Source organism: Diplodia seriata (assembly GCF_021436955.1).
Source record: "Diplodia seriata strain FDS-637 chromosome Unknown scaffold_7, whole genome shotgun sequence".
Classification (NCBI taxonomy): Eukaryota; Fungi; Ascomycota; class Dothideomycetes; order Botryosphaeriales; family Botryosphaeriaceae; genus Diplodia; species Diplodia seriata.
Genome location: NW_027117314.1, coordinates 2,863,852 through 2,887,837, shown reverse-complemented (window position 1 = coordinate 2,887,837; position 23,986 = coordinate 2,863,852). Strand labels below are relative to the sequence as shown.

General features: G+C 59.0%; 7 protein-coding genes across 7 annotated transcripts; 4 read left to right on the top strand and 3 right to left on the bottom strand.

The window, feature by feature from the left end:
* Positions 1-2,460: 2,460 nt before the first annotated feature.
* On the bottom strand, positions 2,461-3,914 carry SLS55_007608 (uncharacterized protein; the record flags this gene model as incomplete). The annotated part of the gene is made up of 2 exons (XM_066779024.1): positions 2,461-2,678; positions 2,747-3,914. The coding sequence occupies 2 exons, from the start codon at positions 3,912-3,914 to the stop codon at positions 2,461-2,463; spliced, it is 1,386 nt and encodes a 461-aa protein (XP_066631461.1).
* A 1,975-nt stretch (positions 3,915-5,889) lies between these two features.
* On the bottom strand, positions 5,890-7,486 carry SLS55_007607 (uncharacterized protein; the record flags this gene model as incomplete). The annotated part of the gene is made up of 2 exons (XM_066779023.1): positions 5,890-6,079; positions 6,150-7,486. The coding sequence occupies 2 exons, from the start codon at positions 7,484-7,486 to the stop codon at positions 5,890-5,892; spliced, it is 1,527 nt and encodes a 508-aa protein (XP_066631460.1).
* Positions 7,487-8,771: 1,285 nt separating this feature from the next.
* On the top strand, positions 8,772-11,912 carry SLS55_007606 (uncharacterized protein; the record flags this gene model as incomplete). The annotated part of the gene is made up of 1 exon (XM_066779022.1): positions 8,772-11,912. The coding sequence occupies one exon, from the start codon at positions 8,772-8,774 to the stop codon at positions 11,910-11,912; it is 3,141 nt and encodes a 1,046-aa protein (XP_066631459.1).
* A 3,263-nt stretch (positions 11,913-15,175) lies between these two features.
* IDH1 (isocitrate dehydrogenase (NAD(+)) idh1) lies at positions 15,176-16,495 on the top strand (the record flags this gene model as incomplete). Its single annotated transcript, XM_066779021.1, has 4 exons — positions 15,176-15,208; positions 15,289-15,574; positions 15,630-16,356; positions 16,408-16,495. The coding sequence occupies 4 exons, from the start codon at positions 15,176-15,178 to the stop codon at positions 16,493-16,495; spliced, it is 1,134 nt and encodes a 377-aa protein (XP_066631458.1).
* Positions 16,496-16,733: 238 nt separating this feature from the next.
* BUD23 (18S rRNA (guanine1575-N7)-methyltransferase) lies at positions 16,734-17,628 on the bottom strand (the record flags this gene model as incomplete). Its single annotated transcript, XM_066779020.1, has 2 exons — positions 16,734-17,547; positions 17,606-17,628. The coding sequence occupies 2 exons, from the start codon at positions 17,626-17,628 to the stop codon at positions 16,734-16,736; spliced, it is 837 nt and encodes a 278-aa protein (XP_066631457.1).
* A 1,526-nt stretch (positions 17,629-19,154) lies between these two features.
* On the top strand, positions 19,155-20,492 carry SLS55_007603 (uncharacterized protein; the record flags this gene model as incomplete). The annotated part of the gene is made up of 2 exons (XM_066779019.1): positions 19,155-19,550; positions 19,608-20,492. 2 exons carry the CDS (start codon positions 19,155-19,157, stop codon positions 20,490-20,492), a joined length of 1,281 nt encoding a protein of 426 aa, XP_066631456.1.
* A 1,035-nt stretch (positions 20,493-21,527) lies between these two features.
* SLS55_007602 (uncharacterized protein) lies at positions 21,528-22,145 on the top strand (the record flags this gene model as incomplete). Its single annotated transcript, XM_066779018.1, has 2 exons — positions 21,528-21,533; positions 21,615-22,145. 2 exons carry the CDS (start codon positions 21,528-21,530, stop codon positions 22,143-22,145), a joined length of 537 nt encoding a protein of 178 aa, XP_066631455.1.
* Between the last annotated feature and the right edge of the window lie 1,841 nt (positions 22,146-23,986).

The following is a 23,986-nucleotide window of genomic DNA, read 5'->3' as shown; positions in this document are numbered from 1 at the left end:
TCCGGCGTTGAGGTCATTCAGGGTCAAGCTCGTCGCCTCGCTAATGGGCTCGAGCACCGAGTAGATAGCGGCCGAGGCGATGCCCACCACGAGCGTGTACACGCACATGCATGTCGAGCTGAGAGCCTTCCGACGCGGACTCCAGTTGAGCGGGTCGTCGGGACTGTTCGCAGGGGGCCAAAACGGGCGGCCAGTCATCAGCGTGGGGTCACGATGGCTATATTTGAGAACAGGAGCACGGTATGTGAATGGCTGGGAAAAGAAAGGAAGATAGGGGAAATTCTGCCGGCGTTCGCGAAGAATATTGGCGGACGCGAGCTGCAATGCACGTCTCGGGCGGGAAAGGAGCTTACTCATCCGAGGGCGCGGGGACTAGCACGATGTCGTCGACTTGAGCGCCGGCGGCGTGCTTTGCCAGCATGGTGCCGTCCAGGTCGACTAGGTGGACTGTGCCCGGGATCGCAGGCTGATCGTCAGCAGCGAGCCGTCGATGCGTCGCATTATCGTCGGTTGCAGAGTGCACTGCAGGTGCCATGTTTAGTGACGAAAGGGCTGAGGTGGCGACGGCCGCGGGCGCTTAGACCAGGACTCAAGGCCGAATGTGGTCTCTTAACGGGAAACAATGTGTGGTAAGACGGACGAGCTCGCGCAGCATCGTACGGCGCGAGACTACGCTGGGGAAGCAGAAGCAGGGAGCAGTTGAGGCAGCGCGACCCCGAGCGTTGCGAGTGCCTTTAAATTGGGTGTGTTGTACAACACCCCACTGTTGATAGCACTGCTGCTGGATTGAAGCGGTAGCCAGCAGGGTTGTCTGATAGGGCAGGCAGGCTGGTGAGGAGACGGGGCGTGCAAGAACACCTCCAGCCAGCTTCGCCAGAGTCGCCGCGCGCAACGTGCGAAGTCGGAAACCTGGCCATTGTAGCCGCTGCTTGGTGTTGCACGAAGGCACCAGACCCCAGGCGGGCGGTAGCTGCCCCCCTCTGCGGGCGCGGCAAAGGAGGATGGGGGGAAGTGATAAGGCTCTGGTAGCGCTGATAGCGACCTGCCGCACCCCATGGCGATCGTTGCCCTGCCTGACGCAGCCAGAGTTCACCTCTTTTCGCCGCAGGAGGGAGAGACGATCGAGCAGAAAGTCCGATGCCCTTCTGGCGAGGCTGCTGAGTCGTCATCCCGGGAGCCTCGTCCCAACAACGCCACAGCTGCCTGTTCCTGACGATCGGCCCAGCGCGTCGACGCGTCCCTATTCGTGGCTTCTGGGCCGCCGTCTAGCGCCACACTGCCCGAAGACGCCCTGGCAATCGTGACGTTGACGTCGAGCCGCTGTACGTTGCATTTTTCAGTCGGGCCGGAGCACGTACTATGGCGCTGAGGTATGGTCTGGCCCCCGGCTGGTGTAGTCTGATAAGCAGCGTGCCGAGATGGTAGCGTCGATGGGCAGAGATCGATGAGCACGGCGACGTAGGGAGAAAGCGGAAGTGATGTGCTGACCGGGATGCACGGATTTTGATGAGGATGAAAAAGGTAGCAGCCGCAAGGGCCGGGCTACGGCGCCCGCAACGGGCGCCTTGGGCGGAACGGCATCCTGGCGGCGCGGCTTTGGGCTGGGCTGGCGGCGGCACTTGTGGCGCAGAGCGGCTGCTGGACGCACCGAATTGAAGGCAGCGGAACTTTGTCTCGACGACAGGGCTGCCTCCTCTCAACCGCGGCTGAGGCAGCTGCAACTGTGCGCCATCAATCGCTCACCCCCACCGCCGGCCACGACATCCGGCCGCATGGCTGGTGGCGTGCGTGGACCGTTACTGCCACGGCGCACTGCAGGCCGAGTCGCTGTGGCCAGCTGAGCTGCGAGGGCACCCAGATGCTGCCATGTGAACGCTGCCGCCCTGGCCCGTCCCCTGCGACCCCGGCCAGCCCGTGGGGGTGCCGCGCGGTGGCCAGCTGAAGAAGGGTCTGAAGGTATGTACTACCTGGTTGCCAACCAGCGCAGCGCCAGACTAAACACCATCCGCTTGGGCGTCGGTGAAACCATGCGGGACATCCCCGCAGATCCAGCATCGAAGGCGGATTAGCAGTCGATGCGGTGACGCCGCGCTGGGCCGTAAGGTTTAGCTGAAGCGTGCAGACCATTCCGGAACAAGGCGCGTCCACATACGAGACAGTGGGTCCTGCTGCTCGCATTACCCCTTGGGGCATGAGGCATGCCTCCAGTGCGAAATCGCCCTAAGCACGCGCCACGCGGTCCTGAGTCGCCGCGCTTCGAGATAGCCGACTCCAAAAAACCCTTTGTCTCCGCGACTCGAGCAAGCGAGAGATCGGCCTTCGTCAAATACCGTCAATGCGTTTCGATAGTCGCTATAATGGATACCGTGTACACGCCTGAATGCCGTCCAGTATAGACCGCCCCCGGCCCCTTGCCCCCTCCGCCCGCCCTCAACACCAGTGCGCCCGCGTTGCCGCACGCTACTCTATCATGAAGTCCCATGCCGCATGCGCCAACACCTGACTCGGGTAGTCGACCACCCGGTAGAATATCTCCGCCCCCGGCACCACCGTGACCAAGCACACCGCCAAGCACAGAACGTTGCTTGCTCCCTCCGGCCACTTCTGGTCGATCCGCAGGTGGAGAAACAGCTTGATGCCGGCGGTGTAGATAATTGTCGCCTGGATGAGGAAGTAGCCTGCCGGTGAGGATCTGTTAGCTGCGTGTTGCAAGTGTCGTGCTCCGTGCAAGAGCCGGATAACCTACTGAAAGAGCGACGTCCCAAGTACGTGAACAAGGGGTTCCTGAAAATCCATTGCAGCGCGTCGGACGTCTCCAGCATGAGCATGAAGCCTACAATGACCAGGTAGTTGTCGTCGCGCGCCAGCGGCTGCGACATGTCCAGTCCGTCGTTGAGCGAGCCTGCGTTGTACAGGCCCGTGTGCCCCTTCAACTCGGCGTTCTCGTACTGCGGCCGCCACGCGGTCCACAGGTACTCCATCACGAGTCCTGCGATCAACAGTATAGCATATGCGATATACGAGGGGCAGCGCACGGGCCTGACTCCCGGCAAGCGCAGCGGGATGCCATGCTGCGCCTTCGCCCTGAAGTCCATGTTCATAACCATGTCGGCGAGCAGCACGCCAGTAACCGAGTACCACGCCCACGACTGCACCCACCACGCCGTCGCGATGAAAAACGTGAATGCTTTGACGCGCCACGAGTTTCGCGTGTATGGGATGCAGATCATCGTCACGTACACCGTGTAGCTCTGCACGAAGACGATGCTGACGGTGAAGAGCGTCTGCGAGGGGAAGGCCAGGCTGCCTTTCTGCGTCGCGTAGTTCTTGTTCACCCAGAAAATGTCGAAAATCGAGTTGAACCAGTTGAGGAAGTTCTGAATGCGCTCCGGAGTCGCAATCGTCGCGTTGCCGGTGCGCGTCTTGAAGTCGTCGATGTAGCCGAGGCCAAGCTGGTTGAGAACGACGGTCGAGAGCCCAAAGGCCACGGCGGTGGGTATCCAGAGGCGGATGCCGCGGCGGAACACCTGGCTAGCGACAACCTGGCGGGTCGAGTCCACCAAAAACGGAAGACAGATGGTCCGCGCGGAGAGGAGAACAATAAACGAGTAGATGAGAGACTCGTTCCAGAAGAGCACGGAGAAGACCTTGCGGAGTATGATTTGGTAGAAGGGGCCATCGGTGTTCGCGGCGCCCTTCACCGTGGCAGGCGCGAACACGGTCAGAAAGCACCAGACGAAAGACTGGACAACGAGGAAACCGCGGACGCCGAGGAGCCAGTCATGCTCGGGCAGGCGCGATGGCGGAGAGTTGAAGGCGACGAGGGATTGCAGGAATGTTTTGCTGCGAGCGTCGGCAACGGGTGGAGAGTCGCCGGCATCTTTCTCGCCCACGCGCGAGGTTGGGAGGCCCATGTTGGATGTTCTCGGTTGGTTGATTGCTTTCTGTCTGGGTGCTCTGCGAGCGCGGCACGAGGGAGGCGGCGGAGGAACCGAGGAAGGAATGTCGTCTGGCAGAGAGCGCTGCTGCTGGTGGCCCCTAGACCGCTCTGAACTTTATCGTCGACGGCCGCATCTCGCAGCAGGCAGACTGCACGGCCCACGCAGGCATGTCACGGCGGTATTGCCAAGGCAGCTGTTTAGAGTGGACGGACGGTGCGAAATGGCAGATGGTGGAAGGGCAACGAAGTCGGCGAGGGCAGGGCGGTGCGGCAAGGGCAACACGGATGCTCCGCGCAGGGACAGGGGCAGGGCAGCAACCGCGCGTGGCGGGCGGGCCTCGTGGAGGGGGCGGACGGCGGACAGCGGTCAGGATCGTCAGGCCGGGAAGTCGTCGACGGCGCTCTCAGCTACGCAGCAGCACGCTTGCGTAATGGGCCGGCCAGGTCGAGATAGGTGTCTACCTAGCTGCGGAGCGGCATCCGACCTGGCTCCGGCGCGATCTGATCGGCGTTGCGGTGCCTGATAGCCATTTTCCATTTTCTCTAGCTTCCGTCCGTCGCCGGGCCTTCCTTCCCTACCTTAGCACGCTGCGGTGGTACCAAGCGTTTCAGCCGATAAGCCTCTCCCGCCAGCCTGGCTCAGCCCCCGACCCGTGCGACAGGGGCCCCGGTCCTGCTGTCAACAACGCTCTACCACGTAGTACCTGGCAAACACTCCACCTTCTCCCAAATCGACAGTCCACTTTCCGATGCGCGGCAAAATTCTTCCGATCCCAGTCGGCGCTCCAGCGAGCCAGACGCTGCCGCCGTAGTTCTCCCACTGCCCTAGCTGCTTTCCCGACCACAGAGGAAAAATCTCTATCGCTTTTGCGCTATCGCGGCGGTAGCTAGACGCCGGATGCTGGACTGCCCGCAGCCCTCCTCATGCACGCTACCTGCCGTGTCGCCCTCTGCGCTGCCCTGCCCGGGACCGCGAAAACAGTGCAGTGCCACGCTGTGAATAGTTCTTTCAGCACACACATCCCAGCGCCTTGCAGTAGTCCTTTTACTTTTGATTGATCGTTGCCCCTTTCGGGGCCAGCTCCTGCATTGACGGCGAGCCTTGGTCGTCGGTATACGCCAGCGCTCGAGGCACATCTGATATTGTTCCAATTTCATCGCAAAGTGCCCAGGCCGGCTCCATTTGCCCGCAAGGCTCTGGGGTTTATGAAGGCCAAGGAAAAAGAAGCGCGCCTGGCCAGGCCAGGGCCACTCGAATCGCCCGAGAGCAGGGGAATTTGTCGTTCTACAAATTTACCACGCTCACCTGACGCTCGTGTCCGCCTTACGGGCTGTCATTTCCTTCGAAGATATTGCGCGAAGGGCCTTTTTTGTGCCGGTTCGAGGCAATAGTAACCCTCCCTTGGTCCAGGCCGGGGTTGTCAGCCCCGCCCGGCCGCCCCTGTTGTCTCCCCACATCTCTGCTGTTGTGTGAGATCCTAGAAATTTCCCTTGTGAAACCCGGAATCGCCCCCGCCCAGAAACGGTCGCGCCGCTTGGAGAACGGCGCAGCTGCAGAGCTAGACGTCATTCGGCTGGGATCATCCCAATGACAAGTCCCAAGAGACGGGTGAGCGGCGTGCATGTCGTGAAAATTCTCATTACCATCACTAAAGTCAATCCGTTCAGCCGTGTCTGTAGCGTCATCGAACCATGATCATCCATCCATTAGGCTTATCGCGAGGATAAGCAGTAACAAGCATCTAGTAGCGTGTATGTGCAGTAGTGTGTGCGCCCATTTTCGCGCAGGTATCCCCCAAGTCTGTCTAAAAACCCGCCGACTCCACGCAACGACGTGTAGAAAAGGAAACATGTACATGAATGCAATGCATTGCGCAGGGGGCCGCGGCTGCATGCAGCTGCGTTGTCCGCACCACAAGCGACCTCCCACGCGGCGTGGCTCCGCTCCGCTACGACCGTGCCGTGGGGTTCCAGTTGTTGTAGTTGACCAGCTGGCGCGCATTGCCGTACAACCCGATCGTGGCGTTCAGCACCAGATAGAATGGGTACAGCACGGAGAACATCACGATCATCCTTAGGTTGACAAACTCCGACCGCACGCGTGCCGTGATCCACAATGTCGCGACGAGACACGCAATACTGCAGCGGGTTAGCCGATTCCCCGAAAGCATCATGCGGGGGAAGCTAGGCTGTGGGCGCGGGGACTTACGTGATGATGAAGAACCAGACAGAGACCGGGAACGTGAACCAGATAAGCTTCGCGAGCTGGATCGGGTCGTGCGGCCACTTGGTGATGACGAAACCGAACACCAGGCAGGTGTACTGCGTGACGAGGTAATAGCTGAGCTCGCGGATCAGCAGGAGGGAGAAGAGTCCGAAGCGGACCTTCGGCCTTCGAGGCGAGCCTTCGGGCGATTTGTTGTAGGCGAGCTTGCAATGCTTGATGCTCGCCTGCGTCCAACCTTGCGCCCACCGCAGCCTCTGTTTCCAGAAGGATGCGAGGGTGGTCGGGGCAAGCTCGTACGACACGACATTCAAGTCGTGAACCGTGTTGGCGCCCCGTGACACAGCTCTCAAGGCAGAGTCGATGTCTTCAGTGAGCATGTCGCCATCCATTCTGAGATCCCTGAGCAGCGACGCGCGCCAGTAGCCGTTGGACCCGCAGAACAGACCGAACTCCCACATGGTAGCACGGCCGGGGTGCGAAACGGCGTAGATCTTGTCAAACTCGACAGCAATCATGCTCGCCAGCACGCAATCCTTCGAGTTGAAGACCACGCAGCGTCCCTGGACAATGTCCACGGTTGAGTCCTGACAGAACCGCTCGGCAGCCCACCGCGGCCCGTGCGGGTGAGGGTAGTGGTCGCAGTCATAAATGGCAATGACGTCGGAGCCAGTGTCGAGGGTGAAGAAGTAGTTGAGATTGTCGGCTTTTGAGGTTGACTTGGGCACCTTGATGACACGGAGCTGAGAGAATTTGGACTGAAGGTCGCGCAGCTCCGTCTCGAGCGGCTCAATCGGCTTCGGCGTATTGTACAGGATGTTGATCCTGATCTTGTCGACGGGGTACACAATCTTGGTCAGAGCGTGCAGAGCACGATCCATGATGATGTCCTTCTCGTTTGGGAGATAGGCGACAATCAGGATGTCGATGATTGGCAGGCTGGCATCAGGCGTTGGGAAATTCCAGCCCTTCTCCTCGGCCTTCGCGACGGCCTTGCGGGCATCGCGGACGGGTGACAGGCTGAGGAAGGCTTCGATGACGGTAGAGGCGGAGATGTAGAAGTTGGTGGCCAGATAAACAAACCAGAAAATGCCGATCCACTTGTGCGTAGCGACCATGTAGATGCACACGGAGAAGACAAAATAGGAGAGGACCAGACCAAAGGGAGTCCACTCGGTGACGAAGTCGGATAGGCGGGCCAGCAGGCTGGGCCGGGGAGGGTGTTCGGGCAAGCCGCCATCGGACGAGGAGGAGCTGTAAAACGACTTGGAATGGTGCTGCTCCTCCTCGATGGTGACGGTGAAGTCCTTGCTGTCAGCCATGGTGGGAGCAGGACTGGTTTGGGCAAGAGGCGGAAACGACAGTGGCTCTCCAGGAAGTCCAAGCGGGCACGGAGAAGAAATAGCAAGTGAGCGGCGGTCCGGTGCTGAGCAAGTGCACGAGTCGGCGGAAACGAACGATTGCCAGAAGCTCGGTCGATGGCTTGAGGTGGGTTGGCTTGGAGAAGATATGGGCCCGAATGGGCAAGGCCGCTCTTGGGACGAGGATGGGTCGCACGGGCAGTGGGCCAGGGCGGCTTCCATGCATCGGTAAATTTCTCATCATCGCCATGGCGGCGGACGACCAGGGAGGGCTCGGGGCATCAGGGCAGGGCTGCGGGAGCACGGCCCTGCTCTCATGACGGCCTCCTCGCCGGCGTCTGCACGGCTGCGCGACGGCGGGCCCGCCGCCTTGCGTGTCGCTGCATTTGCAATATTGGAAATGAGGAAGTGGCCATGCGGGCGGCGCTGATAGGCGGGCGGGCAGCCGCGGGGGATCCGGCGGCGGATGCAGGCACAGGCGGCGCGGCTGTCGCGAGCGTGCCGGGCTCGCTGTCTGCGTGGGATCGGCCGGCTGCTGCTTGTCTGCTGCTGCTGGCCGTGGTGGTGCATGAGATGAGCGATGGGGGCAGCAGGAGCAAGACAGAGCGTGGCGCACAAGCCACGGCCGCGCCCCCTGCCATGCGCCGATCATCCGCCTGTCGCGCTGCCGTCAAGCCCCGTGCCATCGCCGCACACCATCGCCCCAACCACTGCCGGCCTCTCGCTTGCGCCGCGACTCATTGCCAGGAGTCGGCCCGCCCGGCGTCTGCGCGCGCACGGCCACAGCGGGCAGCGAGATGGCCGACGCGCCCTCCACCACGTCCATATCACCGCCCTCTTGGCGTGCAGCCCTCAACCTGGTCCGTCTGCCGATACGACGGCGGCCAGCTCGAAGCTTCGCCTCCTGCACACCGCGCCAAGCCAGGTACCTGACGACCGCCGGCGCCAGCTGCATGCGCTGCGCAAGGACCAGGGCCCACGGTGCCAGGACGCGCGCCGCGGCTGCTACCCAAATTTCTAAGGCCTTTCTGTCGCGCCGCTATGGTTGCGTCGACAGTGGGCGGCCGATCTGCCTGCGCTGGCCCGCCCTTTACAGCGCTGCTCCGACGGCTTAGGCCACGCCCTGATTCCTCTTCTGGCCGGTGTCAACATTAAACGCCCTGCAACCCGCCTTTCCACGGGCTGGGTGCGCGCTCGTTCTCTCTCCCTTCCTTGCCGTGCAGTCCTTCACATGGCCCCCTCCACCATGCGGTTCTGCCTCGCAGCCGCCGCCATTGGCCTTCTCTTGCCGGCCACCACCGCTGCCGCTGCTGAGCCCGGCTGCTCATGCGGCTTCTACGACGACATCACCGGTGACCTCTTCACCGAGTCTCTGATCCAGTACTTCAACGAGACCTCGGACCTGGACCAGTTCGTGCTCGAGGACTTCGAGCACAAGTCCGAGAAGAGCTGGAACAGCAAATTCCGCCAGGGCGCTGTTCCTGACAACGTCGTCGCCAACTACACCGTCGCCAACAGCAACGTCACCGATGGCACCTCGCTCGGCCTCATCTGCGACCCGTACACTGACGCCCACGTCGTGAATGGCGGCAGCATCAGATCCAAGCGTCGCGATATCCAATACGGCTCCTTCCGCTCGCTCATGCGTGGTCCCGCAATCAACGCTGGCGGCAGCTCCATGACCATGAGGCTGCAGTTCAACGAGACCGAGTCTCTCGAAATCAACGTCATGAACACCGACTCCTACGCCACTGCTTGGGTCAACACCCTGATGCAGGGCGAGTGGCCAGACCGTGACCTGGGCATCAATTACACCGTCCTCGCCAACAGCTCTCTGGCCAACGGCACTGCCTCGCCGCAAGACTTCATGGAGTTTCGCATCGACTGGACCGAAAAGGAAGTCCGCTACTTTGTCGGGCAGAACAACAGTCGCACAGTGACCAAGAAGAAGCACGGCTCGGTTCCCATGACCGCCTCACCCCTGTACTTCCGCCACTGGTCCATCGGCAACACTTATGCCATGGAGGGCCCCCCGCACTGGCGGTCTGCCGCCAATGTCGGCTGGATGCGCATGTTTTTCAACACGTCAACCATGACAGATGAGCAACACAAGGAATTTGACGCCAGATGCACCATCGAGGATGCCTGTTCCATGAACGACCTGAGCCTTCGGTTGGTCTCTCCTTACCACGCCAATGCTACGGTGAAGTGGAAGCATCATGATCCTCGTGGTGGACTCCTCACTGCGCCTATTTGGATGTCCGTCATCATGGCCATATTCTCGACGTTCTTGTTGATCCATGCCTTTGTCAAGAAGGCGGTCGGCAAGCGAGCCGCCGCTGCCCATAGCCGTGGCCATGCGAAGGAGTCCGTAGCGGATTCCGACCGTTCCTCACCGGCTCCCGCCTATCGATCCACCGAGCCCAGTATTATCGCGTCCAGCAGCACAACTCCATTCAACCAAACACGCCCTTCGACGCCGGAAAAGAAAAACAGCGGCGAAGCACTTCCCCGACGCTCGGACTTTACTCCGTCTGCATCGGGAACCTCGACTCCACTGCCCCGCTATGAGAGCAGGGAATACCTTGGCAGATATGACGACGATGCGATAAGTCCTGTTTCCTCAACGCCGACTTTGCCGAACGGGGGTCCCGACTCGTCCGCTTATCCTCCGCCTTCGACCAGAGCCTCGTCGCTGAAGAATGCCGTGGTCTACACCGACGATAGTGCTTTGCCCGAGTTCGCGCTTCCCGGTTCGGCCAGGGATTCCGCGCAAACGCTCGTTCCCAGGACTCGCATCTCCCCTCTCACGCCCAAGTCACCATCCTCCACAGCACCATGGTCGCCAAAGAATAGGGAAAAGGGATTTGGGGCCGCGAGAGTCAGGGAGGTGGCTGAGGAACCCAAGGAGCCCAAGGAGCATCCCCTTAAAACTACTACGAATGCGGGTGATGCTAAAGCCGCTGACAATATTCCTACGGCAAAAAAGGCACGTGTCGACTATTTGGCCGGACTCGTTGCGCTTTGTTCGATCTTCGTCACCTTGATCCATTTCCACCTCACTTACGTGCCAGCTGTGGTCATCCCGGGAGCTTTCGTCCACTATCCTAGTGAGCTTTGGGCAGAGAAGCTCATCTCACCGTTCATCATGAACCAGATGTGGCTCGGTGTCTTCTTCACAACTTCGACACGCTTCTTATCCGCAAGGTACTTCCGTGAGGGCAAGCTGGAGGTGATTGCGGAGCGTGCCGTCAAGCGTGCGCCGCGTCTCATGATTCCTGTCACTGCCATGGTTCTCCTGGAGTACTTCTTCATTGACGTTGGTGCGACCAAGTACCTCGAGTACGTGCCTTCGGTGTCTTGGTCAACCTGGGGCTACGTTTCCAAATTCCAGTCTGCGGGCCACTTCATCAGCGAGATTCTCGAACTCGTCTACCTCATTCCCAACGCCGTGCCGCAGATCACGTTCAACTACTGCACTGGTGTCCTCTGGACCATTGCCGTGCAGTTACAGGGGTCCTGGATCGTATTGCTTGGAGCGATTGTCATCCGCGAGATCAAGACGCCTTGGAAGCGCTTTGGCTACTACGCATTTTGCGTTTTACAGAACTGGTACGCAAGAAATTGGGGCAGCTTCTTCTGGCTGGGTCTCATGCTCACCGATCTGGACATCACCTACAAGTGGCGGAAGTACCTGTACCCACGCCCCTTGGTATACTACCCGTTGATCAGTTTCTGCATCTTCATGACTCTCATCGGCTTCACAATGAACCTCCTGCCCCAGTGGGTCAGCTTCAACTTCACCACCCACGAAAACGGAATCCACCCGGACCAGGAGACTGGTCTCCCCATTGTGCAAACGGAGCGTTATGCATACCCCAACTACTACGAGCCCCGTTTCAATATGCTTCTCTTCGCAGTCGGCATGCAGGCCATTGTGGAGCTATCGACTGTGGTCCAGAAAATCTTGTCGTTCCCGGTGCTGGTCTGGGTCTTCCCGCACATCTTCACCATCTACCTCATTCACGGCTTCGTGTTCTGGAGCTGGGGCTCGTGGCTCCTCGTGACATTGGCGCACAGAGACTTCGTCTATTGGCTGAACGCTCTCCTCGTAGGGGTGACTTGCTACGGCATCATTCTACTCTCGTTGCCCATCGTCACGCCCGCCATCGAGATTCTTGGCCGCGACATCACCATCAACATATGGGAGTTTGCCAATGTGAAGCCGCCGCCAAAGAAGGACACGCTTTTCCCATTCAACAAGCACGAGCTTGGCATGGACGGTGAAGAGAACGAGGACCAGACAGTGGTCAAGGAAGCCCGAGATATCAGAGAGGAACACAGCGAAAAGCATCAGGTGAAGTTTGACGAGAAGAATATTGTCTGAAGGATGAGACATGTAAGTCGGGGTGAACGTCGGTCCCTTTTCTCCTTTTTTTTTTTCTTTTTGTAACGTGAATCCCAAATGGTCTCTCCGGCACATAAAACGAGCTTTGCTATCAGACTACGAGTAGACTGGAATGAGGAATATAATGGATGTCCGGCGTTGTTGATACATGTTCGTTTATTGTTGTTCATAGTCTGGCACCATACATAGACGCAAATGGCTGCTATTCTGCCAATGTTCAGCACGAAATGCCGCATCACCTCAAAATCTTACACTTGCTCGACGCAGACCGTGGCCAGGGGGTGAAAAGGTGGGGCTACTACAAGGCTGAGCGGCCGGGGTGGGGCTGGATCAAAACACAGGTACACAGTACACCCGTGCCTCCCAGTCGTCGACCAAGTTTCTTTCCGGCCGATCTCTCACAGGCTCCACCAGACAAGCTTCCGTGCTGCCTTGGTTCCCGTTCCATGACACTGATTTACGTACACAGTAGTGCACCTTTGACTCCCCACCATTCTGAAACGCGCAGTCACACAATGGCACTTTCCCCAATCCTGACGAACATGGCAACAGCCTGGGATCGCATGGGACCAGACGCGTACCAAGCGGTGCTTGCAAGATATGGATCCTGTCCACATGCCAGTTCGACCGTCGGCCCGACCTCTGCCCGGGATGTTCCGAAGAACAGTCCATGGTAATGTCAATGTTCTTGCGGACGGCACAACGGCCCTCTTGCCTTCTCCGCATCCCGCTTGCTCACAAATCGAGCCTTCCCGACCCGGTGAAGAAATCCGATGCCCGCACACGCGGACATGCCGCTCGAACCGATCGAAAAGTTGGGATGGCCCATACACAGTAGGCTCAGCGAGCATGCCTGTTCGAAAGCTTTTTATTTTCGGCTCCCCCCCCCCCCCCCCCCCCCCCCCCCTTTCCTTTTGCTGCCATTCGGCCGGCACGCTCCGCTTGGGTCTGCCAAGGCAGCGCGTTGTGGTTTGAGAACGGACACCTTTGCTGAATAGCCCGAAGCAGTTGCCATCGTGTGTTAAACGGAGCCTCAGTCGACACAATCGCGACGCTGTGGTGCCACTTCCAAGATAAACCTGGTAACCAAAAGTAGTAGGTTTTGCATATGTGATTTGATCGAGGCAAAATGGCTCGCATAGGAACTTTTACCCCTATGGGTACGTTATAAACACTATCGTCAATACACTATTCCTTGGTCGCCGGACATATACAGTGGCGCGCTTTTCCTCTTGTCCGCATCTTTTGACGGCAGCGCAATCATTTGAAAGATAAACTGGGAACATCACGTCTGGCAGTAAATTTAGTACACGATTTGTTCTGCTCTGGTGGTGCAATGCCGTGCTTTGCGTCGTTGTTTCCATCGCCTTGCTGTGCATGTGCGTCCGCAAGCGTCGGCATGGAACAATCGTAATATCTTGTGTCGCTCGTCTTCCCTTTGACCCGTACGTGCCATAGAAAGTCGGAGCACCTACCCAGACTTAGATGTGGAAGTGAAACCAACAACGCCTTTGCACATGGCGACACGTTCGCTGTGGTGGCAGATTGGCATTGGTTGGCTAAGGACGCTCCTGTCGGAGCGGGCTGGCGTGGCTCAGACCAAACCTGCCTTTCTTGTTTGGATGCGGATGAACGCAGAAGGAGTGATTGGTAAATCTCAATGGTTTCCCTCCGACGAACTGGGTTGAGTGGGCGGGCAGCAGCCTGCGCAATAAAATCACGACCGCGCATATACCTGCTGGGGTTGCCTCCCGGATAGGGCTGTTTCGCATGTCGATCATCCGAACAAGTCGGCAGTGGTCAGAGATCGAACATGGCGTGTTGCTTGAACTTTTTGTTAGCCCGATCCGGCGCCCGATTTTCGAACTGCGAGCCATGCAGCTCAAACACCAAGTTCCGAGGCTTCTTAGCGCCCTCTCCACCTTCCGACCCCAGTGGAATCTCAAAGCGGAAGACCGTATGCTCTTTCGGAATCGCTACTTCGGATCAGCCACATACTCTCTCACCGCACCGGAAAGGGAGTAAAGAAAGATAAACTCACTCTTCACCTTATTCCTCCTCGTAATTATCTCAAACGTAAACTTCGTATCCTTCACCACAATCCCTCTTACCCCCACCCTCCCCACACACCGACACCTCACCACCTCTACCTCCGCCCCATGGAAATCTGCACTCGCCAACTTCGGTCCAACCGTAGCCGGCGTTACGTATTCTCCCACGCCCCCGCCTTCCTCCTTCAGCCCCAACACCTCCCGCATATACCCCACCCACATCCTGTGTAGACCCTCGAAGATCTCGTACCGCCGCTGCGCCGTGGGGATCGCGTAGATTCCTAGCGCGCGCTTCTGCGCTGCGGACAAGGGCGCGGGTTTGCTCGCCGCTGATTTCTTGGCGCGAAGCTGTTGGCGGCGGCACGTGGCACGTCGCTGGCTGCGCGCGTCGGTAGGGATGTCGGTGGTTTCGGTCGGGCGAAGGAGGAGCGGTTTCTTTTGGACACGATCGGTGAAGATGCGGAGGCTAGTATCGGGGGAGTGGGCGCGCGAGAGGAGCGCGTGGGAGGGGTTGGTGGTTGTGGTCGTGGCCGGAGTTGAGGCGGCAGCGGTAGCTGCTGCTGCGGCCGCGGCGTCGGGCGTGCTCATGGTAAGGTGGCGAGGAGTAGCTGGAGCGACAGGCGCGCGTTGTGAGGCGGGCGGGCGACGGCGACAGTGCGAAGGCGTTGGGGTGGAAGGTGTAAGGATGGTTTCCTGGACCTTTTTTTTTTTTTTTTTTTTGAGTCGCTGCAGCTGCATGCGTGCCTTGTCCAGATGTCGGTATGTATCCGATGTCGGGCCAAGTCGGAGATGATACGTATCTATGGGAATGGGGTACATTCAGCCACGAGAATGTGCGACAGACGACGTGGCGGTGCAGCGCCTTGCAACCGTACCCGCCACGCCCTCTCTCGCGGATCTGAGGCTTCACGCCTCGGATGCTCACGCACTGGAAGCTCGCGATTAACGGGTGGATCGACGCGGCAAAGAAGGGGAATTGCGGGCGAGGACCAGCACAAAGCGCGGGATGGAGCGGGAAAAAGTCGGCTCGTGACTACTGACGTCCCGCGCCCGTTGCCGAAGGCTGGCCGAAAGCGATCCGGGTTGCCTGCGCCCAGCTTTTGCTTCAGGTCTTCACATCTCCGCTGCAACACCAGGCCCCCGTCCGCCGCCATCCCAGCATCCCCCCTCTCCGCTCTCCAATCCGTCACCATGCTGGCCCGGAGCTCTCAGCGCACCGCCCAGGTACCCTCTCTCGCCCACACCACCCGCGCCCGCCGGCTGCGCCAAGACGTCCGTCCAGGCTAATGCGCACTCTCAAATAGACCCTTCTGCGCGGCGCCTCGCCCGCCGCCCGCTCCTTCGCGACTGTCCAGAGCGACATCTTCAAGCCCACCAAGTTTGGCGGCAAGTACACTGTCACCCTGATTCCCGGTGACGGTGTCGGCGCCGAAGTCTCGGAGAGCGTCAAGCAGATCTTCAAGGCCGACAATGTCCCCATTGAGTGGGAGCAGGTCGATGTTTCCGGCGTCGACTCCGGCAATAAGCACAGCGAGGACCTCTTCCGCGAGTCTATCGCCTCGTTGAAACGCAACAAGCTTGGCCTCAAGGGTCTGCTGCCCCCCACGCCCGGCCCAGACGAACCCTCCACGCTCATCATTCACAGGCATCCTGCACACCCCCGTCGAGCGGTCCGGCCACCAGTCCTTCAACGTCGCCCTCCGCCAGGAGCTCGACATCTACGCCTCCATTGTTTTGATTAAGAACATCCCGGGCTACGACACCCGCCACAAGAACGTCGACCTGTGCATCATTCGTGAGAACACCGAGGGCGAGTACTCCGGCCTCGAGCACCAGTCCGTCCCCGGCGTCGTCGAGTCGCTCAAGATCATCACCCGCGCCAAGTCTGAGCGCATTGCCAAGTTTGCCTTTGCCTTCGCCCTCGCCAACAACAGGAAGAAGGTCACCGTCATCCACAAGGCCAACATTATGAAGCTCGCCGATGGTCTCTTCAGGAACACTTTCAAAAAGGTCGCCGAGGACTACCCCACCCTCGAGACCAACGACATGATTGTCGACAACGCCTCCATGCAGTGCGTCTCGCGTCCTCAGCAGTTCGACGTCATGGTCATGCCCAATCTGTACGGTGGCATCCTCTCCAACATTGGTGCCGGCCTGGTCGGTGGTCCCGGTATCGTCCCTGGCTGCAACATGGGCCGCGATGTTGCCGTCTTCGAGCCTGGCTGTCGTCACGTCGGTCTCGACATCAAGGGCAAGGACCAGGCCAACCCTACCGCCATGATCTTGTCCGGCTCCATGCTGCTCAGACACTTGGGTCTTGACGACCATGCCAACCGCATCTCCAAGGCCGTCTACGACGTGATCGCCGAGGGGTGAGTACTTCCGCAACCCCGTCATATCTGGCCGAGCTAACCCCCAGACAGCAAGACGAGGACCCGCGACATGGGCGGCAGCGCCTCGACCCACGAGTACACCAGGGCCATCCTGAACAAGATGGAGGAGCAGATCTAAAACTGTAGGTTCCAAGGTATTAGACGCGTTAGACTGGGCTGCATGGAAGGCTGTGGCATATAGGTGTATTTCTAGCCGTACATAACTCGCATCGTGCAGAGTGATCTTCCATTTTTATATCCATGACGCCGTCCTTTCTCAAACTCCGCAAATGCATGCCGGGTATATCGCGTGCGAGACTTTGGATAGCAGTTGTCTCCACGACTTGTCGTAGGTTCTCTCGTGGCCAGCCCCGCACCTAGAACTGAATTCTTCGCTTCCTGCCTGTGTATCTGGACGAGGACTTGACAACCTTGCCTTTCCTCTCCATCTGGTCCTTCTTCCGCATGATCCACGCCTTGCTTCCCTTCTTATCCTCTCCCCTCTTCATCTGCAGCTTCCTCTTCCTCGAATCCATCACGTCGACGTTGTCCATTCCCTTGACAACGCCCGTGATATCTCCCTCCAAGTTACCGCCACCGACGGTCAGGACGAGGTACGTCTTAGCGCTCTTGGTGCCCGGGTCGTCTTCGAGCAGACCTGCGCCAAAACCGGCGCGGATGGCAGCCTGGCTAATCATGCCCTTCTGCTGGTCGTTTTTGGGGTAGAACTGGCAGACGGCACGGCCGCCACGACGCAGGCTTGCGTACAAGCCGCCAAAGAAGCGGCTCAGGCGGCCCTGAGCCGTCTCCTCGCTGCTCTCCGCGTTGCATAGCCACTGAACGGCTGAAATGCTGATGGCGGCATCGAAGGTGCCGGGTCGGAAGGGCACGCCCTGGCCCGCATCAGCCAGGAACAGGTCGCCCTCGATCTCGCGCTCCAACGCCACGCCCAGCATGGACGACGAGATGTCCATGCCAATCCACGTGTGCGGACCACCCTCGAACGGTTCCGTCGACGACAGGATCTGCCCCGATAGCCCGGAGCCGCAGCCGACGTCGAGAATGAAGGAGGGCCGCCTCAGGTCGAGGAGCTCGAGCGCGCGCTTCGTCATGGAGGCTTGGATGTGCTGGATGCGCGAGGATGTCGTGTACTTGTGCGACTCAGATTCATTGTAGAAGAGGTCTGGCGGGCTGCGTAAGAATCTTAGCGAGGCGATGGCTGGGAAACTTGCGGGTGGTATGCACGTACAGGATGTCTTCGGGGCGCGACATGATTGCGTATCGGGTGCGCGCAGCCTGATTTCACGGAGTCTTCCGTGAACGGTGTGGGCGATCTGGAGACGGCGGCCGGTCTGAAGGTGATTTTGCACGCAGACGGCAGCGGATTGCGGGGCGCAGCCGGGCGACGTCCAAAAGTTTGGCGCCCAGCGCCGGCGCACTGACTCGGCGCGCGGATCAGATAAGATATGCGTGCGACGGGAGTCGCATCTCACTCGCGAAAGCTGGCGACGTCAGCCGCCGCTCCTGCGTGTTTCGAGGCCACCTCGCGCCGTCCCTCACTCGCCTTTTCCCGCCCAGGTTTTTCCCTTTCTCTCCCACGCCCTCCCCCCGCACCGAAGGCAACATGTGGGTGTTACCGCTTGTAGGCTACCTTGGCCTCATCCTAGGCTTTGGCTTCCTCACCCTGGCCATTGGTACGCCCACCTTCCGGGGTCTCGCGTGCATTGGAGGGAGCATGGCTAACTTAAACTTCGCTGTCGCATCTAGCCTCGGGCCTGTACTATCTCTCGGAACTCGTGGAGGAACATACTGTCTTGGCGAAGAAGCTGCTCACGCGTATGATATATGCCGTGATGGTCCTGCAGCTCCTCCTTTGGCTCGTCGACAGCTTCCCGCTCAGCCTGAGCATCCTAAGCATGGCCTCCCACCTTGTGTATGCGCAAAATCTGCGCCGCTTTCCCATCGTCAAGTTGACAGACCCGCTTTTCATCCTCTCCTGCAGTAAGTTGCGCGGTCCCTTGAGATGATGCTTGTAAACGCCGGCGAGCGCGCTGACGATCCTCCTCCCAGTCCTCGTCCTAATCAACCATTACCTGTGGTTCCGCCACTTCTCGACGCCCCCTCCTCGCTCAAATTACTACCCGTACAACACCAGCCGCGACTATTCGATTCCTACGTTCACCGAGATTGCTTCATACTTTGGACTTTGCGTGTGGTTGGTCCCCTTCGCGCTCTTCGTATCTCTCAGCGCCGGCGAGAACGTGCTGCCAAGCATGGGCAGTGAGTACGCTACGGGCGAGGGAAGCAGCTTCGTTACACCTGGCCAAGAGCCGAGCGGGGGGGCAGCAAAGAAGGCCAATGTGGGACTGGCGAAGGCAGCGGTTGATGGAGTGAGGGATTGGCTGGGAGAAACGGGCGAGATCATGGGTTTTTGGAAAGGAGACAGAGTCAAGCGCTTCTAAGGGAGGAAGAGGAGCCCACAATCAATGAATTCCGAGGCTGGTCGGATTGTCTTGGCCGTATCCTCAGCCACATTCTCAGACGACAGTCGTCGCGTTGCGCTATGTCCCAAGCTGCATAAACGAAGGCCGCATCTGCAGAGGGGAGGCTGTGTACCGTGCCTCGGTGGTTGCTTGACGTCGGTGATGAACAAGGCTTGGCGAGCGGAGAGCTTCCGCTCGCCTCGGACCCATACGTTGGCGTCATCTCGCGACTCAAGCTCATGCCCGCCCTCAGCTCCATCTTGACAACTGCCATCCAATCCGTCGAGGGTCGCTCGCCCTCTCTTCAACATCAAAATGCGCCCTGCGGTCGCCATTACCGCGTTGCTGGCTCTCGCCACCCCGCTTACATCAGCGGCACAATTGCCATTGCAGTGGCTGGAGCAGCAGCGACTCAGCACCCCCACTCCCGATGCTGAGCCCATTTCTGCCGATGGCAATGACCACCTGCTTCCTCTGCCTACCCTACATGAGTTCCTGACACTCCATCGGGAAATCGTCAAGATCGAGTCCATCAGCGGCAATGAGTACAAGGTCGGCTGGTGGCTGGTCTCGTACCTGAAAGAGAACGGGTTCAACGTCGAGACACAAAACGTCGGCGTTGGAGAGAACGGAAATACAAGATTCAACGTTCTCGCCTGGCCCGGTGACAGCAAGTTCACGAAGCTGCTGGTCAGCAGCCACATAGATACCGTATGAGCACATTTTCAGTGAAGCACTGGTCCGGCCTGCTTACATCCATGTCGACAGGTTCCTCCGTACCTGCCCTATTCTTTTGACACCAAGGATGACAAGATTTACGGCCGCGGTAGCGTCGACGCCAAGGGCTCTCTCGCGGCTCAGGTCACCGCCGTCATCTCGCTACTTGCCAACGACAGCGCCCCGCTAGACCCCAACGACGTGTCCCTACTCTTCGTCGTTGGCGAGGAGACGAGCGGGGACGGCATGCGCACCTTCTCCGACTCCTCTCTCAACCCACTCAACTACAGCGCCGTCCTCTTCGGCGAGCCAACTGAGAACAAGCTCGTCAGCGGCCACAAAGGCAGCATGGGCTTCCGCGTACACGTCACCGGCAAGGCCGCACACTCGGGCTACCCGTGGCTGGGCGTTAGCGCGAACAACATCCTTGTCAAGATTCTGAGCCGTCTGATCGACCTGGAAGCTGGTAGGGTGGAAGGCGCGGAGCTGCCGTGGAGCGAGAAGTACGGCAACACTACGCTGAACATCGGCACCGTGTTCGGCGGCGCTGCCGGCAACGTTGTCGCGGAGAAAGCAAACTCAACCGTCGCGGTCCGCTTGGCAGGCGGCTCGCCGTTCGAGGTGCAGCGGGAGGTTGAGAAGGCACTTGCGCCAGTGATCGAGGACGTAGAGAAGGCCGGTGGCAAGGTGGAGTTCGAGTATCGGAACGCGGGCTACGGTCCTGTCGACATGGACTGCGACGTCAAGGGTTTTGACTGCATCACCGTAAACTACGGCACCGACGTCCCTTGGTTGAAGGGCGACCACAAGAGATACCTGTACGGCCCAGGAAGCATCTTCGTCGCTCACTCGGCCCACGAAGCAATTGCCGTCCGTGACCTCGAGCAGGCGGTTTTGGACTACCAGAAACTCATTCTTGAGGCTCTGAAAGAATAGGTGGAAGGAGTTGGAAATAATTTGATCCTTTCATGCTCCGCGGACGACGCTTTGCTCTTGCTATGGTAATTGCATCCAAAATCTGGACGCATATGCGAGTGTGAATTCAAACACATCCGCGGCTGAAAGATGCATGTATGTGTTAATAATCAAATTCGACTATAGTGATCTTTTATAAGATTTGCAACCAACCACAGCAAATGACGAATGAAATTGCCCATCGACGTCTGCCTCGTAGAAAAATTCTACCATTGATCAGTAGTTGAAGACAAGATCTAGATATAAATATACGCACTAAACATTCACAAGTACGTCCGGATATTGTATTCAACTGCATATATAAATATAATGATGCGGTATCTGTGTAAGGTAGACGCCCCGCCGTGCTACTGTGATGTAGTTGCAAGGATTTGGCTCAAGCAGCTTGACGATCATGACTCGACGCTACCGACCTCTCCGCGGGTCGGCGAGTCAGCATTCGTGAACTTTTCCCTTGCGGAGTTCCGCAGCTCCCACATCCTGATCAACCCAGCCTGCGAACCTTCTCAGCTGTACACACGGCCCCATACGTCTCCTCCCACCCTCTAACCTCATTCAATCGACCGCTCTGAAGATTGACCTCGTCCTCGGACCCCGACACCATACTGCACCGCTGGAATTTCCCCTCTCGCGCTCCAACCCACACAGCGATGGCACCGCCTCCCCGCAAACGTTCGAAGACGGCGGAGCGACCCGAAGAGATCACTTTCGATAACTCGGCGCGCGCCGAGTACCTAACGGGCTTCCACAAGCGCAAGCAAGCGCGCATCAAGCATGCGCAGGAGCAGGCCGTTAAGCGCGAGAAGGAGGAGCGTGTCGCACAGAGAAAGGAGGTAAGATTTACCCAATCTTTGCTTTCTGCTGCCCAAGACGCCATAATCGGTTTTGCGTTTTTTCGTTTTTCTACAAAGCCGTTGGGCCTGTTCTCGCCTACGGTCTCCCTCGGGCGCGCAATTGTACCTAGTATGAACAGTCGGCCCCGAGTTTCGGGGCTCGATGGAGGTGACGCGGGGCTCTTCCCATGCTCACGCCGGTCTGCTTCTTTGTTTCAGAGGTAAACATGCTAACGGCAATTCCTTACAGCTACGGCAGCAACGCAAGGAGGACCTCGAACGCCATGTCGCCGAAGTCAATCGCATGCTTAAGGAGGCAAATCCCGATCTTCAATCTTCTTCGGACAACGAGGACGACGGGGAAGGGGAATGGAACGGTATCGAGGAAGTTGGCGAGGGGCAGAAGCACGAGGATGTTGTAGACCGTGAGGAGGAATACGTCGACGAAGATAAGTACACTACGGTTACGGTCGAGACGGTGGATATCGATCGGGACGGCTTCAGGAAAAGGCACGCTGACGACGACGACGACGACAACGACGAGAACGAAGGGGGTGGGGATTCGGAAGGTCGGGGCGCTACAAATGAGGCGGGAAGCAAGGCAGACGGGCAGAAAGCAAACGGCAAGCGGGTGTGGACCAAGGAGAACCCGAAGAGCGATAAACCGAAGAAGAAAAAGAAGTTCCGGTACGAAAGCAAGGCGGAGAGGAAGGTAACGCGGGATAAGCAAAAGGCGAAGAGCAGAACGCAGGCCCAGGCACGGAAGACGAGAGGGAAATAGACGCGGCGAGGAAGATCATCGACCTTGCGCCTAGACGACGACGAGGCGGCGGTGAATCACGATGGCGGAAACGCCCCTGAGTTAGCTTGAGTTACGACCTCATGGTTCCAAACAAGCACGGCAGGCAGCCAGATAGTCAGGGGTAGAGGGTTGCTATGTCACTGAGGAGGAACTACCAACAAAGAAATGCAGAGCCGCAAGGCCTGCGTGACAACTGCACCGCCCACGCCCACCCAGTTCTAACGCTGAGAACATTGTGCCAACCATGGAAGTTCGCTCGTGTGATGATAAAATTGTTGTTGAAAAGGAGGCAGGCGCCGGGAATGGAATTAGATGTTGCCAATCTCGTTGACGAAGTCGTCCAATTCCTTCTTGGTGTCGGCGTACTTCTTGGCCATCTCTTCGTACTTGGCCTCCCACTGGTCCCTCTCGGCCTCGAGAGCCTGCACCTTGCGCTCGTAGTGGCCTGCCCGCACATCGGTCTGACGGAGCCTAACGGAAGCCTGTCAGCACAGTGGGGGACACGTAGCGGGGTGGAATCATAAGTGGAACGACAACGACGTCTGCAAGCGCGTACGCACGGGAACCAGAAACGCTTCGGGGTCAGGAAGGTGACGTACTTCTCGTTCGTCTCGCGCAGGTTCTTATCCGCCTCCTCGGCCTCCTCCTCAAGCAGCTGCACCCGCCGGGTCAGCGACTCGTTGTGGGTGCCCGCCTGGGAGCTGTCGTCGGCGATGGCCTTGGCATCCTTCAGGTGGGTCTCGAGCTTCTCGACCTCGCCCTCGAGCAGCTGGTTCCTGTGGGCAAGCGAGGTAATCTCCTGCTCCTTGGCCAGGTTCTCCTGTTCCAGGCGCTTCTTGTCCGAGGACAGCTCCTCGACCTTGGCGGTGGCTTCGTCGGCCTCGATGCGGAGGGCATTCATGCGCTGGGGCAAGAGCAATCGTTAGCGCAACCGTCTGCGGACCGCAGCTGCGAATTTGAGCACAGCCGAAGGCGGGCAGGCGAGCTTGTGATTACTCGGAGGCCCTGGAGGGGTAAAAGAGGGGGCTGCTCACCTTCTTGATGGCGTCCATGATGGGCGGGGCAGAGAATGAGAATGTGCAGAGATGGGTATAGGTTGCGCGGGGCGACTGAGGGCACAAGACCGTTGGCAGAGGTAGATGGGTTGTGGTGGTGGAGCGGAAGGTGACAGAAGGTAGTGCGTTGTTCGTCGCGGCGCGCGGGCGGTGAGATGCTGGTGCAGGTGCAGGCCTAGGGGGCTGCCAGGGGGCGCCTGCCACACTGCGCCTGCCGGGCCCGCGCCCGAACCTGCGCGCCCCGTTGCTCCTGCGACGGCCCGCCTGCCGCATTGTAAACATTCCAGCGACCACATCCACCGAGTCCACCCTCGCGCAACCTCAACCTCGCATCGCCAACTGCCGTCCATGCGACCATCTGCCTGCAATGATGCTTTCCGCACACACTGACCAAGAGAATCTCGCCGCTGCTCACCAGCAGGCCGCCGCCGCGAAGCCGCTCAATGCCGGCACCAGAGCTTTCGCCGCAAAGACGCCCGCCAACAAAGCTCCCAAGACGCCCTTCAAAGTCGCGCTCAACGACGAGAATGGCACCGCTCGCGCTGGCAAGACTGCATTAAACACAGTCGGCAAGGGCCCTGAAAACCAATTGCTACCTACCGGCAAGAAAGGCGGCAAAGTAGACAACAATGCATTTGTCACGCCCGCAGGTGGGTCACAGCAAAGCCCAACCGTCTCGCGGTACTTATGCTAATAGACACTGCCAGGCGGCCGCACGCGTGCCCCGCTGGGAATGAAGACGACAAATGCCAAAGCCGCTGCATT